This window comes from Empidonax traillii, unplaced genomic scaffold (assembly GCF_003031625.1).
Source record: "Empidonax traillii isolate 1590-97213 ecotype Southwest subspecies unplaced genomic scaffold, ASM303162v1 scaffold1090:size354804, whole genome shotgun sequence".
In the NCBI taxonomy this organism is placed as follows: domain Eukaryota; kingdom Metazoa; phylum Chordata; class Aves; order Passeriformes; family Tyrannidae; genus Empidonax; species Empidonax traillii.
The window spans coordinates 196371-213011 of record NW_020956283.1 but is presented as its reverse complement, the minus strand read 5'-3'; the positions used below and the strand labels follow the sequence as shown (position 1 = coordinate 213011).

At 52.1% G+C, this 16641-nt stretch overlaps 1 protein-coding gene and 1 long non-coding RNA gene across 2 annotated transcripts in view; both read left to right on the top strand.

The window, feature by feature from the left end:
* The window catches only part of LOC114068568, a 53120-nt gene that overhangs the window by 3443 nt on the left and 33036 nt on the right, over nt 1-16641 (top strand). The gene's annotated exons all lie outside the window — the stretch shown is intronic.
* Nucleotides 4647-6807, top strand: SOX1 (SRY-box 1). Its single transcript, XM_027904788.1, has one exon. The coding sequence runs from the start codon at nt 5408-5410 to the stop codon at nt 6530-6532; it is 1125 nt and encodes a 374-aa protein (XP_027760589.1). The 5' UTR covers nt 4647-5407; the 3' UTR covers nt 6533-6807.

Below are 16641 nucleotides of genomic sequence, written 5' to 3'. Positions count from 1 at the left end.
AGGGGCCGTTCCAAGGCGAGGGGGCAACGCACTATGTCCTATCGGGGAGAGGAGAGGGGAAGCAAATCTCTGCTTAGGCGCGGGCTGATCGTCCCGCCGTCCCACCGACGTGTGCCTCGGCGTTCCCTCTTCAGTGTAGGTCCCGGGAACTGAGCTGGGAGGTGACATTCCCGGCTCACCTGCCCGCCGCGACCTGCTGTTGCCCTGGTGCGGCCGCCGGCTACTGCGGAGATCAAACGTGTGGGGAGATCGATAATACTTTTAGGCATAGAGAAAATATAAAGCTCATTTTCAAAGCCAGTAGAAACTAGAAAACAGAAAAACCTGGATAGACAAACTCTTCGGAAAGGTACAATTTACCGTCACTGGGGAGGGAGTGGTGATGCAGAATTCCTTTAGAAAAACGGTTCCAGCCGCCCTTCTATCTGGCACAATAAATAAATGAATGGAAGTATCTACACGGAACAGTTTCCTGCCCTCCGGACGTTTTGATTTTGCCCGGAACAGGTTGGCCCTAAGTCCACCCCCCCGCTCCGCGTCGCGCCCCGTCCCCGATGCCCGCACCCAGCAGGGCGGATGGCTCTCGGCAGCCGAGCCTCGCCGGCCCCGGGCGCGGAGGGCAACTGCCTGCTCTCACAAGGACTTCAGAAACCTTTCGGCTCCGCCCCGTACCATCCTCAGTGTCCCCCACCATGCCTCCCAACTTCACCCCAGGGCATCCCCCAGGGCAGTTTCTGTGCTGGTGGCCCAGGTTGCCCCCTCCCCTCATGCTCCCAGCGTCGCGGTGAGCAACCCTTCGGCTGGGGTGCAGATACAGGGAAAGCGGCCTGGGGGCCAAGCCGACGTCCCTCAGAGCCGCCCCAGGGAGCCACAGCGTGGTCCCGCAGCGGAGCCGCCAGTCGGGTCGCGCTGGTGTCGCGACAGTCCGGGCTGTCTGGGACCGACGGCTGGGAGTGGGGCGCGCCGAGGCGGCGGCAGGACAGCCCTTACCCTCGTCACGCTTCCAGTTGGTTGGCACGGTTCTCCTGGACGAAGGGGGGAGACATTTATCGTCAGGGAATTTTAGCCCTTTCCTTCTCCTCCCTTTTCTTTTTCCCCCCCTTTCCCTCTCATTCATAAACCTGGTGGCTATAGACGCAGCTTGAATATTGACGTGTCTTCCCCCAACTGCTCCACCGTTAACCCAATTACAGAATTCATCAAGAACTGTGTTGAATTATCTCTTTCCATACAGTATCAGCATTAGCCTAATTAAAAGCTATAATGTCTGATATAATGATTAAATCGTTAGCTCTGCTGTAGGGAAGCAATATTTTGTTTTCCCTTCAATTAGAAGCTGATTGAGGTTTTCAGAGCAGGTCAGCTGTGAAATTTGAATTATATGTGTGAGTACCGTTCACAGGGTGAGCCCCTACTCGAAAGCTCCAGAGATTCTCCATACGCTTTTACCCAGCAAGCTGGGAAAAGACAACAAAACACAGAGAGAGCCCGTAGTTTATTTGGGACTGGGGTTGTAGGATCGCACGGAACAGTTATTAACACTGGAAAAGAAAGCGAGACTTTTTTCAGGTGCCCTTTTTCCTCCATCCCACCTCGACTGTGGAGCAGGTCGTGTTGAAAGCCGTGATCCACAAGTCTCCTCCGAGGCAGGAAAGGGCTTCCTCTCTCTCCCCCTTGCCTATCCTTTCTGCTCCCTCATGGCTGCTCGCCTTGGCCCAGGTAACGTCACCCCGGGAGCGAGGGAGCGCTTTGCATTTCGCGCTGGCCAGCGGCTTTTGCAGTGAAGTGCCAGAGGAGCTGCAAGTGATCCCCCCACCTCCCCACCCTGAGTTTCAGACAGCGCTGGCGCGGGATCAGCCAGCATCACTCTTATTCTCCCCATGGCATCGCCCCGGCGCGGACTGGCGCTCGCCGGCCCCGACCTGGGGCGAGGGTGCGGGAGGCACGGCGGCAGCCAGCAGACGGCGATCGCCGCCTGCTCCGAGGCGCCCGGCTCGGCCCCGCCGCCCCTTTCCCCCTCCTCGCCCGCGGCGGCACAGAGGGCACAGCGCCGGTCGGGCCCACGGCGAGCGACCCCCGCCCCGAGGGGGCGGCCCTCCCGCCCCAGCCGGGAGCGGGGGGCGGTGCGTTCCGCCGCGCAGCGCGGAGGTGGCGGGGGCCGGGTGAGGCACTTGTCGGTGAGCCCGGCCTGCGAGCAGGCCACGCCGACACCTGCCCACTCCGCGGGCCCGGGCGGCGGCCAGGGCTGCGAACTGACTTTTAGTTCTTCCCAGTCCTGTTTCTAGTGCGGGATCTCCTCCTCGCTTTCCCTTTGGCTTCCCTGCAGCGTTCACCCAGCACACACCGCTCCCCCGGGCCGCCTCCACCTATTCCTTTCACCACTCTACTCCCGATTCTTGGCAACCCACTTTTCTCTGGGAAAAGCTCAAGTACATCCCAACTCCGGGCACAGTCCCCAGCTGCACTACCCTAGCCCAGTAGACCTCTCTTGGTTTTTCTTCCCTGTCAAATGACACTCGCAAAAGCGCTTGACCTTGTTCCTTGTCCCACGAACCGGGATCTGCACTACCTTTACCACAGAAGAAAAGCCCCTGTCTGCCCCTCCCAAGCTGGTTTTTACGTCCCCTCTCCCACCCCCCTCTACCCACTGTTCAGTCGATATACGTCCTCTGGCCGCCGGAGAACTGGGTGCCCCTGAGCCAGAAGCAAAAGGGCTCACAGCAGCAGCATATCCTTGCTCCCCACTCCCTGTCTGCATTTCACACCCAGAAAGACCGTGTTCATGGTAGTTTGGCTGCTTTTAGGGGAGGGAAGGGGCGCTCTGTGTTTATTTGCCGGAGGTGGAAGGACAGAGAGGGAAACCCCACACAGACAAAAATCCCGGGAGGCAGTCCCGGGGACTTCCAAAAGACCGACTGCCCCCTCAGCAAGGTCAGCCTCCTCTGCCATTTACCTGCATGTGACAGAGAGGAAAGCTGGTGTGTATCACCAGTTCGCAGGAATAAGCATATGTTCCCATGGGGGTCTTCTGGCTGGCAGGATGCAAGGAACTTGTCTGGAAAAGGTTGATCTACAGAGATTTGACCCATTTACTTATCAGGAGGCCTTTAGGTACCTTAATATCAAATTTCAGGGAGAAATACCACTAAGGCCTTGGGTGGATGGATAATGTGTGAGCCATGTCATTTATCTGGCAGTTTTTACTCCTAATATCTTCATTTGGCCATCCAAGTGGAAATGTGCCTTTCTGCAGTAATGTTCTCTCCCTTCCCCCTCCCCTCCTACCTCGACCAACTATATTTTAAATACATAATTTAGCAATCACAGCAGCCTCGCTTGCTTTGGCATGGCAGATGTGGCAACTTGAGGAAATATCAGCTGGAGAAATGTGTCCAATCCCACACTGCCTCCTGTCCCCCCTTTGCACCCCTAAGGCTGACTGGAAGGGAGCAGGATCCTCCCAAAAGCATCCCCACCTGAGCTAACAGCATCACTCAGGCTGAGCTAAAGAGGCCAGAAGCAGGCCAAGCCTTCAGCCATCAGTGACTGAGAGGTGCTTTTCTCTTCCCAGCAAACCCAGACGGTCGTGATGAGATCACTATTTCATGACAAGTCATTGGAAATGGGGAAAAAAAAGTCTAATCATAGCCTAGCGCCTAAGGATGGTGCTTTATGCATGATGCGTACTCCTACTGCAGAAAACTTCTGGTGGTAATAACAGTAACTGGGAAAGCTGCAGCATGATTCCAGCCTTCAATGGCCACTAGGGTCAGGAAAATTTACACTCACAAACCGTGAAAAGAGCAGGGATGCATGCATCCCTTTCTCCACCTGGCGAAAGATGATGGGGGCAGCAGTTTCTATCTCATGGGCACTTGTGCAACAGACTTGCCATTCCTATGGCTGCAATTAAAGATTGCAGCATGAATTTCCCCGTGAACCATTTTCTCCCCTCTATAAAATAACTATAATCTCACAGGACAGGCAAGGCACAAGGATAGTCTTTTAATATTTTCAAGGAGGGAAAAAAGTCATACACCTTTACTTACTATACATAAATATAACATGTTTTCATGTACCTCCTTTAGTCACAGGTGCTTTTAAATCCCCTAGGCCAAGTGTATAATGACTGTGTCCAGCCTCTGCCTCGTGCCTGGGCCTAGGCCTGGGAGCAGTTTTAACACCTGGGAGAGACGTCTGAGGGGGCTCCAGAGAAATCTCCAGAAAGGACGAAGTCCCAGGGAAAAGGCGGGCTTAGGTGCCGTTCGCACCGGTGCGGTGACTTGGCAGACAGCCTGGGGCGCCTCAGACCCCCTAAATACCACTCGACGGCCGCCTAAGCGCGGGGCTGGGCCTGCCTGTGGGGCTGCCCGTGGGGCGGGCGGGATGGCCGGGATGGCCGGGATGGCCGGGATGGGGGTGTGTTGCGTCCCCGCCCCGGGGGTGCCCCCTCCGCCCTCGTGCCCCCCCGCGCGCGGCACGACCCATCGCACGTCACCGCCCGGCGCGCGCCATATGCAAATCGCGGCCCGGCAGCGCACCCCGATTGGCCGCCGGCAGGCGATTTAAGGCGGGCTCTGCGCGCGCCGTATGGCTGCGGCGCTGCTCGCCCGCGCGCCCGGCGGCTCCTCCTCCTCCTTTCCCGGCCCCGTCCCGGCCCGTCCCGCCCGGGCCGCGGGAGGGAGACCACCGCCAGCAAATTACTGTGCCGCCGCGCCCCGGCCGCCGGGCTCTGCGCGTGTTTTGGTTGGGCTCCTTCCCCCCCCCCCCCCCCCCCCCCCCCCCCCCCCCCCCTTTTTTTTTTTTTTTTTTTTTTTTTTTTTCAGTTAACGTTTAAATACTTTTTTTTTTTCACCTCCTTTTCGCGTGGTGGTGGGTTCTTCTCTCTTCTGCTCCGTTCACCTGCGATCAGCGGATGCAAGTCACACACGCTCTCTCCCCTCCCTCCCTCTCTCTCTCCAAGTTAGCAGCAAAGAACAAAAAAAAATAGCTCCGTTAAGGATAAGAGCGGGAGCGGAGGGGTGTGCGCGCGTCTGCCGGGGAGCGCCGGCGAGCGGAGGACACCGCCGACGGCTCCGCACACTCCTCCCGCCGCGCCAAGTGAAGCAGCAAGTTTGCCGTGCACCTGTTTGAGCAGCTCGAACCCCCGTCGCCGCCGAGCCCCGAAAGTGATTTGCAAAAGGGAGAAAGTTTTTCGCCAGCAGGGTCGGCGATCGCCCTCCTCGCGGTTTTCTTCTCCTCTTTTTTTTTTTTTTTTTTTCCCCTTTCTTTTTTTTTTTTTTTCCACGGCCGTCGCTACCTAGATACGAACGGGTTTCGCCTCGCTCGCTCCCCGTCCGCCCGGGCTCCTCTATGTTTGATTCATTTTTCACATCTGGCGCCGGTGGAAAATAAAAAAGCTACTTGAATGTACAGCATGATGATGGAGACGGACTTGCACTCCCCCGGCGGAGCCCAGGCCCCCACGAACCTCTCGGGGCAGACCGGAGCGGGAGGCGGTGGAGGAGGCGGCGGCGGCGGCGGCGGGGGGAACAAAGCGAACCAGGACCGGGTCAAGAGACCCATGAACGCCTTCATGGTGTGGTCGCGGGGCCAGCGGCGGAAGATGGCCCAGGAGAACCCCAAAATGCACAACTCGGAGATCAGCAAGCGCCTGGGGGCCGAGTGGAAAGTCATGTCGGAGGCCGAGAAGAGACCGTTCATCGACGAGGCGAAGCGGCTGCGGGCGCTGCACATGAAGGAGCACCCGGATTATAAATACCGGCCCCGGCGGAAGACCAAGACCCTGCTCAAGAAGGACAAGTACTCTCTGGCCGGGGGACTGCTGAGCGCCGGCTCGGCCGGGGGAGGCCCGGCCGGTGTCGGCGTGGGCATGGGCGTCGGCGTCAGCCCGGGCGGCGTCGGGCAGCGGCTGGAGAGCCCCGGCGGCACGGCCAGCGGCGGCTACGCGCACATGAACGGCTGGGCCAACGGCGCCTACCCGGGCTCGGTGGCGGCGGCGGCGGCGGCGGCGGCGATGATGCAGGAGGCGCAGCTCGCCTACAGCCAGCACCCGGGCAGCGGGGGGCACCCGCACCACCCGCACCCCCATCACCCGCACCACCCTCACAACCCGCAGCCCATGCACCGCTACGACATGGGCGCCCTGCAGTACAGCCCCATCTCCAACTCGCAGGGCTACATGAGCGCCTCGCCCTCGGGCTACGGCGCCCTGCCCTACGGCTCCCAGCCCCACCAGAACTCGGCGGCGGCAGCGGCGGCAGCGGCAGCGGCGGCGGCCGCCTCCTCGGGGGCGCTGGGCGCCCTGGGCTCGCTGGTGAAGTCGGAACCCAGCGTGAGCCCTCCCGTCACTTCGCACTCGCGGGCCCCGTGCCCCGGGGACCTGCGGGAGATGATCAGCATGTACTTACCGGCCGGGGAAGGCGGTGATCCGGCAGCAGCAGCCGCCCAGAGCCGGCTCCACTCCCTGCCCCAGCACTACCAGAGCGCCAGCACGGGGGTGAACGGCACCGTCCCCTTGACGCATATCTGAACCCCCGCCGGCACCGGAGCGGCGGAGACAGGCTCGAGTGGGAGCACCGGCTCGGCCCCTGGCCCGGGCCTCGGCCCCGGCCCCGGCCCCGGGCCGTCCCGCTGGACTGCGCGCCCCGCCGCTGCCACCGCACGCTCAGCCCCGGCCGCCCGCCCGCGTCCCGGCCCCGCGCCGCTCCTGCCCCGCTCCCAGGTTCCCCCCTCTTATTTTTGCCTCTCGCGCCCCTTCCCTCCCGCCCTCCCCCCCCCTTCTTTTTTTCTTTCTTCCTTCCTTCCTTTTTGTACAGAAATGTTTTGATGTTCTTGTAATAATAATAATAAATAATAATAATAATAACGAGAGAGAAAAAAGGTAACGGTTGCTTTACTTACCTTTTTTGTTTTTAGAAGGACTAGTTTATGAAACTAGTTTTAGACTGAACTTCTGTGTTTTATCGAGAGTTTTTGTACAGTATTTATCATTCACCCAAGGGGCATAGTGCGTTTATTTGCAAAAGAAGAGAAAATAAGAGAGAAAAACAGGAGAAAGGTGGGGAGAATGGTGGCGAAAAGACAAAAAAATATCAATAATAACAACAAAAAGTTGTTGGCGATGCCAACTTTTATACCGCGCGGAACTGCTACGATTTCCGTCACGGATCGCTTCTTGCGAAGGCTTTTTATTGACTAATTAACTCGAAGTTGATGAGGAAACAGTTCTCATTTATTACTCATGTACTAAAGCAAATCCAAAAGAACATTTTTTAGTAGATATTCTCACGGTTTTGTTGGGTTGGGTGTTTTTTTTTTTTGTTACTTGTTTGTTTATTTATAAAACTTTTTTTTTCTTTTGAAAGCTACGTTTTTTCCTGGGGTTTGTAAAATTTTATTGTATCTGGATATTTTTGTTTGTTTGTTTACTCTTCGGTTTTGTTTTCTTTTTGTATCATTTCTTGTAAATGCATTGTGAAATAATTTTTATTTAGGCATTACGAAGGAGTTAAGATTTTGTACATAGTTTACTAAAGAGCTTTTCTGCTAAACAGAAATCCGAAGGATGCGTCCTTTTATTTTTTTTTTTCTTTTACTTCTTGAGTTAAATAAATTTCAAAGCGGAAAATGTCACCTGGTTTTTAAAAAACAAACAAACAAAAATTACCTGGAGAACTTATTAGTGTTTACCATGTTAAGTCTAGAAATACAGCGGATAAAACTAAATTTTGGGAGGAAGTTTTAAACAGCAGCGGCAAACAATGAAATGCAATCTGAAGTAAATGTCGATGTTCCCTAACCTGTGTAAATCAGGAGGGATGAAGGTAGATTTATTTTAATAGACCTCTTACTGCGTTACTCCTCTAGCCGTGAACATTTATTTTATGGAATTTATGGCTGGGCTGGTGGTCTAGACCTTGCCGGGGCAGTAACTTTCTCCCTGGGGGGGTGATCGGGTGCTGCCCGCCCCTGCTCGCCTCAGGCCCTGCTCGGCCTGGAGTTCCTGCCGGCCCAGGGGGGCACCCACCTCCCCGGGAATCGAGAAGGTACCGGCCAGCGCGGCACTTCCCCTTTAATTAACACCATGAAAAGAGAAAGAGCTTAGTTTTGCGCGTCCCGAAAAGAAAAGCGACCTCTAAACCTCAAGCCCGAAAAGCAGCTCTGTCCCTCCGGAGCATCCCAGGGGGCGAGCGGGGAACGGTGGGGTCACACGTTTCTGCCCCCACCGACTCCCCCCCCCCATCAATTTTCAGTGATTGGTGCTAAAGCTGTCGAGCAAAACGATGCGCGTCAGTTCGTTGCAGAATGTTGTTCAATGCTTTGAAATTTAATTATTTTTTTTAACGGTTGATCGATACTTTTCGATATGTTAGAATTAAAAGTTTGCTGTAAACTACTGTAGCAAATGAATTTTTACAATAGTTATAACTACTTAAACAAAAGGGGAAAAAAATTAACTTCCATGACTGTAATGTCGGTGGCAGCAGGCTGTAGGACTTTTTAAATTATCTTTTAGCGCTGGCGAATAAGTACTTCGTCCATAGTGAGTGGGGAAGTTTTAGTTGATTAATGAGGAGCGGTTTCAGGTCCCTGTTAGAGATTACACTCCTGTAATGCTGACATGTCAATTGACATACATAACTCTTCGGAGTCATGTTGACAATTTTGTATAAATCACTCATACTTTAAACTGAACACAGAATTTTCATGAAAGTTGTCTATTGATTTCAACCAAAAATAAGGCCCACACTTCCCCCCCCCCCCCCCCAACTATTTGAGCCTTTATTACAGCGATGTGTGTGCGGGTTTGGTCAACTGGCGACTTTTGGAAATGCTCAACCTCCAAACAGAGCACACAGAAAGCAGGACACTGTGAGAAACCTTCCATGGTGTCGGTTACCTCCAGCCAAACATAGTCCTAGATGTAATTTAAAATATTAATACCTGTACCTTTAGATATGCAGATTAAGCTGGTTACCTGTTGAACAGTTTCTTGAAATATGTTATCCTTCATGTGGATACTATGTACTAGTAAATATCTATACACACTGTAGATAGCATCACGACCGAAGAGGAGTGTGTGTGTGTGTGTGTGTGTGTGTGTGTACATATGCACATGCAGACACATATACATCTGATGCAACCCTGTTACATGTCTTTACTTTAAGGGTCATAGCTACTGAAAATCATATTTACTGACTACGCAGAATAGAAAAATCCTAGTGAGATGATCCTGCATCGCTGAACATCTCTGATGGAATAGGAGGATTGGGACGGTCAAGTGAGAAAAGCAAATAAACACCTGTTTATTTGCATCTAAGCAACAGAAATACTATGGGGAAATGCTTAAAAAAAGAAATATTACGACTCTCTCCTTTTAACGAGTTTCCCCTCCTACCCTCAGAATTTTGCGGCTCAATGGTGTTATGCCTTGAATAATGGGAATACCTGCACTTTCAACACAAGAGTATTAAACAGACCCAGTTTCGGTTATATATTTAAACAAGTTTCGAATATTCTTTCAAAGAAATACATTTCACTCTGCGAAAGACCACCCTCAAAAAAAAAAAAACAAACAAACAAAAAAAAAAACCATAACCAAATAAACAAACAAAAAAAAGCCCACCAAAAAAAAACCAACCAAAAAACCACCACCAAATAAACAACAAAAACCCCCTCGACAAAACACCAAAAACATCCACTCACCCCACCCCCCTCCCCGAAACATCATCAGGGTAGAATTTTTTGCTGCTTTTTTTGCTGCTTGTGTTTTACTGGTTGGTTTGGCAGTTCACTTTACTTGAGTTAAACTTCACGTTTGGATATACAAACGAAACAACTCTCCTAGGCAGATGAGTTGGGTTTAGGTACAGTAAAATAATTAGGCCTTCGGGCTCTTTGCTGTACGAGTTATATATAAGAGAATAATTGAATATGCAAAACTAAGAATAGGTTTAAGCGATTTATGGTTTAAGTACATTACATCTAAAATTGTATGAAATGTTCCTCCTTTAACATGATTGACAGAGCTATTAAAATCACGTATGTGGAAGAATTAAACCAAAAAGTCATCTCGTTCAGTAAAAGGAAGGACAATCCAAGGAGTAAAGCGAAGGGGAGTGGGGTGGAGGTGCCCTCCCTGCGGAGTTAGGCTGCGTGTAGCGTGGGGAGCTTGGGGTCAAGCCCCTCCGTGGGCCAGATCCCGCCCCGCGGTCAGCGCTCTGACGGAGGGTCCCTCTGCCCCGGGAGCGGGGCGGCGGCAGAGCAGCCAGAAGGATAGGAGGCACAGAGCGATAACAGATTTGATCCGCTCCAAACTTCGAGCCAAAACGCAAACTTGGCCTGAACTCCATAGCTCTTTCCCAACGGTTCTCCCTCCTCCTTTTTTTTTTTTTTTTTTTTTTTTTTTCCCTCCCCCCCACCGTATGCGGCTCACTGAGCTTCTAGGAGTGGAGCTGGGCTCCGGCGAAAAGCCGTTCTCTCTAGTTCCACTCCTCCGTACCCTCAGCCGGAGTCACACCACAACGAGCGCCGGGCGGGGCATCGATGGGACGACTCCGAGCCTCTGGGAGCAACGGAGTGGGGGAAGAGGGCACATTAAATCGTCCATGAAGATAAAAAGAGGGACGATTCCAGAAATCAGAGCCAACGAGTCCGGAGTGCCACAGCGGGGCAAGAAGCCCCGCGAAATGCTCCTTCAGGGGACGGAGGGATGGAGAGGACCCTCCCTCCCAGCTGCGCCACATGCAGGCGACATCAGGCCAGGTCACCTGAACGTCTGACGAGGTTATAGCATTTTATTATCATGCGTAAAGTGCCATGGAAGGAAAAAAAAAAAAAAAAAAAAAAAAAAAAAAAAAAAAAAAAAAAAAAAAAAAAAAAAAAAAAAAAAAAAAAAAAAAAAAAAAAAAAAAAAAAAAAAAAAAAAAAAAAAAAAGCCCAAACCAAAACAAAACAACATTGAAGAAAAAGGCACCACAACATCACACATACACACTCCCCCGCTGAAAACTAAACCAAACGGCTGATCTGGGAGTTACTGTAGAGTAAAATGGAACTAAATGTCGCGAACTTGGCAGGTGCTTGTGGGTTATCTGGATGGGATACTCTCCTGGGTCTGGCGCCGACGCTCTCTCATGCCCCGCGATACCCCCGCCTTTCCCAGGCACTTTCCGACCCTCCCCTGCCCTTTTCTGCCCCGCCTTCCCCCCTTCGCGCACACTTTCTGATAGCTCCCCCCGATAAGCTCCAGCTCTCCCCTCCTTCCTACATTCAACAACACGTGGGGAGCGCCGGGAAGGGGCAGTCCCGTGGGGGCGGACAGCGTCAGCGTGTCCGTGTGTCTGTGTGTCCGTGTGAGTGATCTCGCTAAGCAAGTACCCCAGAGTCGTGGAGCAGTGGGCCTGGGGGATGTTGTTCGTGGGGTGCGAGTGGGTCTCTGCGAGCTGCAGCCCCAGGAACTGAAGTGCCCCCGATGCCGTCGGAGGAGTTGCAGATGAATGATGCAAGAGGGAAACAGGGGTGGAAGGAAGGCGAGAGTGGTGAGCGAAAGGGAGGGAGAACGCGGGGACAAGGAAGGGGGGTGGTGTTTGGAGAGCGAGGGATTAGCGAGGAGAGTCCTGACCCCGAGATCAACGGCCAGTCAAACCCGTTTACAATCACTCGGCAGAACACCGACGGCTCCCGCTGCAAGCCCGCGGCCGGCCGGGCAGCCAGTGAGACCAAACCCCGCCGTGGAGGGGGGTGTCTGGTGGGGGAGGCCAAGGGCCTGCTGCGGGGAGAAGGGAGATGCCACAGCCGGGAGGGTGGGAGAAGAGAGGTCCCAGCGGGAGGTCGGGGAGCTGCAGCAGGTGGCGGTGGGGAGAATGCTGCGGTGCACCCCGTCTCCCGACCGCAGCCTATTGGCCTCTCACCGACAAGCAGGAGGGGAAAGGAAGGAGGGAGGGTTCCAGGCGTGAGAGGCGGGGGCGGGTCGAGATATCTGGGAAAAACAAGCGCGTTGCTGTCAGCCGGCAAAGGCCGCCCTTGAACTCCACACGGGACCCTCCTGGAATGGGAGACACCAAAGCCTGGCTCCAGTCATGCGTTCAGCGGCAGGCGGGCGTAGGCCGCCCTCCCGGACCGCGGGCCATCTGCTGCACGGCTACCGGGAGCGGGGGATGGGAGTGGGGCAGGGGGGCACGCCCCGACGGGCCGCCGGCAGCGGCGGGTGGGCGCCTCGGCTGCCGCTCCGCACTCCGCGGGGCACTGGCGCCGCCGCTTCGCCATGGCGCGTACACCCCACTCACACAGACACTGCGCAGGGCGGGGACACGATACACGCTATCTTCTTATTTTTGGAGGGAGGGGGAGAGGAAGGGGGGAGAAGCAAGCGGTCCTTCCACCTCGCGTCGTATTGGCTCCTCCTCCTCCAGAAAACTCAGCACCCCAAAAAGCGAGGATACTGGGTGGTTCGGCACTCGCCCACAATCAGCACCGAGCGCCTCTGTGCACACTGTCCGAGCTGAAGGGGATTCGAAGCCAACGGGCCTGACGCGGTTCGGGGCCATCCCTCCTAAAAGTGCTGAGTGAAACCCCAGGCACCTGCTGCCACGCGTGGCCCCTCTCTGCGAAACGCGGCGCCGTCTCGCTCCGCTGCCCTTCCATCTCCCGAGCTCTACGGGCACTCACGCAGCTCCAGAGAGGGCTGGCGCCCAGGAACGGCAGGCTGAGGCCGGAGGGTACCGGTCAAGATTAAGCGAGAATCTCCTTGGGCTCGTGCTGAGGTTAGGTAGGGGTGGATGCTGCTTTCTGGGGGGAAATGAGGTCTGAGTTTCCCACGGCCGAGACGGAGAGGAGTCAAACAGCAAAGCTTGGCTTAACAGTGATTTCTGAAAAGGCAAGGCCAAAAGAGAGGCAGAGGAGAAGAAACAAAATGTGTCGGGACACGGTCTTACAGAGTTCTGAGCCGGACACAGAGGTGTCTGTGACTTTCGCTGGCGTGAACGAAGCGGCTGAAGAGAGGGACAGGGGGGGAACGGTGGGCTCTGACTCCCGCTTGCCGGGCGGCAGCAGGGATAACAGGTTGTGGGTGCGGGGCAGGCAGAGCCTTACCTCCCTGCCTGCTGACTCCAACCCCATCGCGCCTCTGCTGAGTAGCTGGAACACAGGGACGGCCACGAGGTGCAGGACGGTAGGCAAAGGAACGAGGGAACCTGGGCTGCAGGTACAGATGTAACCTGAAGGCTTTAGTTAGAGAGGCTGAAGGGAAAGCCCGTTGCCTTTTACATTCAGAGAACCATTGGAGGAAAATTTGCAAAATTAAAGATTAACCAACTAAAGGTCGGAGGCTCTTGAGGATCTTTGATATAACAGCAGTGCTGTGTATGGGGCCCGTTCCTGTGGCCGCATGCCCAAAGTGGTAAGAGATGCTAGCAGGAGCCCTTCAAGTCCTTACACCTAAACCTGGAACATCCCTAGCGATGCTTGTGTAGGATAGGCTAGAAGTCAGTAGGAGCCGCCTGAGCTGACTCACACCGCTGTATGTGCCGTCAAAAAGCCTGGAACTACCAAAGTGAAACCCCCATCCTTTAACACATGTGGAGCTTGTGTTGAGTGAGGAGCAACCGCCAAAGAACACTGGCTTTGGGGTAAAAGTAGTGGGGCCTCGTGACAAAGAGCACATGCCCCGCCCCCAATTTACAAAGCCTTGGGGTGCCCTCGTGCAGCTTCATGCCTATCTTTCCTGGACGGTGTAATTCTCTGAAGGGAGGAGCCTTCAGAAAGGTCTCGTTTCAAGAAAGTCATTCAATGCTTTAGCACGGTCTGTCAGGACGGGTTTGGGGGTAATATGCTTCATGCTCAGTAAAATCTCATTGTCCACGCTTTCAGACCGGACACCTCTCATTGATTTGGAGAAGACGTGTGCCATGGTTAACTGCAACGCTCAGATAGAGGGACTATCTCTCAGAAACCTTAGAAAAAAAAAAAAAAAAAAAAGGCACAATGAAAACGAAGAGAAGCAGGAGAGCATCTGTCGGTGGTCAAACAATTGGGCAAGTGCTAGAGGGTGAGCTGAGATCCGAGTGGGAAAACGTGGCTTCAGCCAGGGGCAGACCAGCATGGGCTTAGGAATTGCAGCCGACATGAGGCGGGGAAGGACCGGAGTCTGCAAAGTGTGCATTTAGGAAAAGAATAGCTTTCACCGGGAGGAGGTGAAATATAGTTTACCAAGGCGTAAAACTCCATAGCAACTAGGAACTAGCGGTGAACAAAGGCACCATACATCCACGGAGGGGGGGGTGAAGGTGCCGGGGGAGTAGGGAGATGTTTATTTCCTACCCAAAAATTGTCTCACACAGAATTCAGAAGCATTGAGTTCAGGTCTTTTTTAATTTTATTTTCCCCCCTTTTTTTTCTTTTTTTTTCTTTTTTTCTTTTTCTTTTTTCTTATTTCTTTTTTTCTTTTTTTCTTTTTCCTCCAATACAGGAAAAAATCTGTAGGAAGATTGTCTTCCTAGAACCATTGGACAATGGATAGTTCAATCCTAATCAGATTAGAAGAATTAATGGCTGTTCAGGGTTGGAACTACAAACACAAGTAGTCCAAAGCCAGGAAAGACCTAAAAGCCGAAGCAGGGGAGTTCAAAACGAAATATCGACATGAAAATAATTCCTACCTGGTGGGGAAAGATCTGAAACCGTCTACCGTGTTTCCGAGTTGCATTCACTCCAACCGTGGCCTTCTTGCCTTGCACACAGGATATCTTTATCTTTTGGAAAAATCTTGAGTAATCCCTTGATCAAGTGATTAGATTAACTTTCCATATTACCTTTTGTTTCACCCTTTAGGTAGCAGAAGAGTGAAAGAGGCTTTGGTTTTGTTAAGGAATTTTTTTTTTTTTCTCATTATCTGTACCTTCACTCATTATCAGTTCTACCTTCCTCTGAATTACTTTTCAGTCCCAGGGCAGATGGAGGCATCACGGTTCGTCGTCTTCCCCCTCCTCCCCAATGTTAAAATGTAGAAAATAATGCAAAACACAAAATGCTATGCAATCGAGTCACTGTGAGCACGTGCATTTTCTACCTTGAAGGACCATGAAAAAGAAAACAAAACTAAGTGGGAAACGCCTTTTAAAATACAAAGCATAGGTGAGCTCAAGTTTGTGTATTTCAAGGTGGAGAGACTGGAGGAGAACCGTGAATGTCAGATTCCATTATACAGCTCAGGAAGAATAAAAACGGCGGGGGGCTGGGGGGTGGGAGGGCGGGGAGGAGGGAAAAGAAGATAAGAATAAGGGAGGTGTGGAATTTAGCCTAAAAAACTCCTCAGCGGAGTGTCTTGAGCTACCATAAGAATGGAGTGATATAGGCATGCAGTGCGTTTTCCAAATCTCTAATTTGCATGCTCTGGTGTCACATCTTTACTTATGTGTCTTATGGAACAGCCGAGAACAAAATAATGAGAGCAGAACGTATTTCTCTTCCCAAAAGCATGTTTATGTTCCTCTCAGTTTCTAACTTTCTAGCAAGGTTGAAGAAGTTTCTGCTACCCCTCCAGTAAAATGTCCGTTTAGCTGACTAAGTTCTGGGTCACCACATAGGGACAAATAGTCTTCTAATCGTTTTGCTTTGATTAGAGAGCTGCAGAGAAAAGCCCTGCGTGATTTTCCCGAATATAGCAACATCTCAGTTTTAGGGTTTGCAGACCAAAGCTCGCTAGAAAAGCGGGACAAGCTCATCATGATGAAAGTGCCACAGATCCACATATTTAAGATAAGGAAAGCAACGAAGTGGCGTTATTGCAAAAGGCATCCTTGGCTGACCAAATGAGCCCAATCTGGTAGAAGCTTTCTATGTAGCTGTATTATTCGGTGGATAGTTTCGGGTAGGTAAACTAAATGTGTTCCTGCATCTCAGATATGTTTTAAATGTCTCATAATGCCTAAACTATATATCCATGTACTCACAGTTAAGGGTTTCTATTTGGACGTCTGTATTTATAATCTATCTTACGATAGCCTTAGATGCTCAATAAGGAAAATACTACAGGTGAAAGGTAAATTTATTGTCATGAAAAGAGACAAACTCAGAGTCTCAGACTCCCTTGTTAAAACATGGTCTCTGTTCCTCAGGATATTCTTGCTGATCTCCTTTAACGAGCAAAAGCTAGCGCACATTAAAAAAAAATGTTTTATAAAAATCGGTGTGCGGATACCAACTGCTTCATAAATATATGCAGTGACGTCACGTGCTTGGGAACATCCCATCATAGTTTCCGGACGTTTGCTGGAGACTGCAAATCTCTCTCCATATGCACACAGTAGCACGCAAGATTCAGGGTTAGCCTAGGGGTCTTGTCGTACTTTCTAATTTTATCATATACCTATTGCTAACAGGTAGAGGACTCGCTACATGTGTGAAAATTGAGTGATGATTGGAAGTATGGAGACGGAAAATAAGAGCTAAAATTCACAGAGGATAGAGTTTGGCTTTTGCCCTTCGAGACATAATAATTAAAAAAAAAAAAAAAAGGCAGAAAAGATGTTATAGAAGCTCTGTTCGTATTCTTGGAAACAGCTGGACAACATCTGGAACAGAGTGCTTTTCGTCATCGGGCATTATATGGTTAAGTGCAGCCACAAAACACTTGAAGAG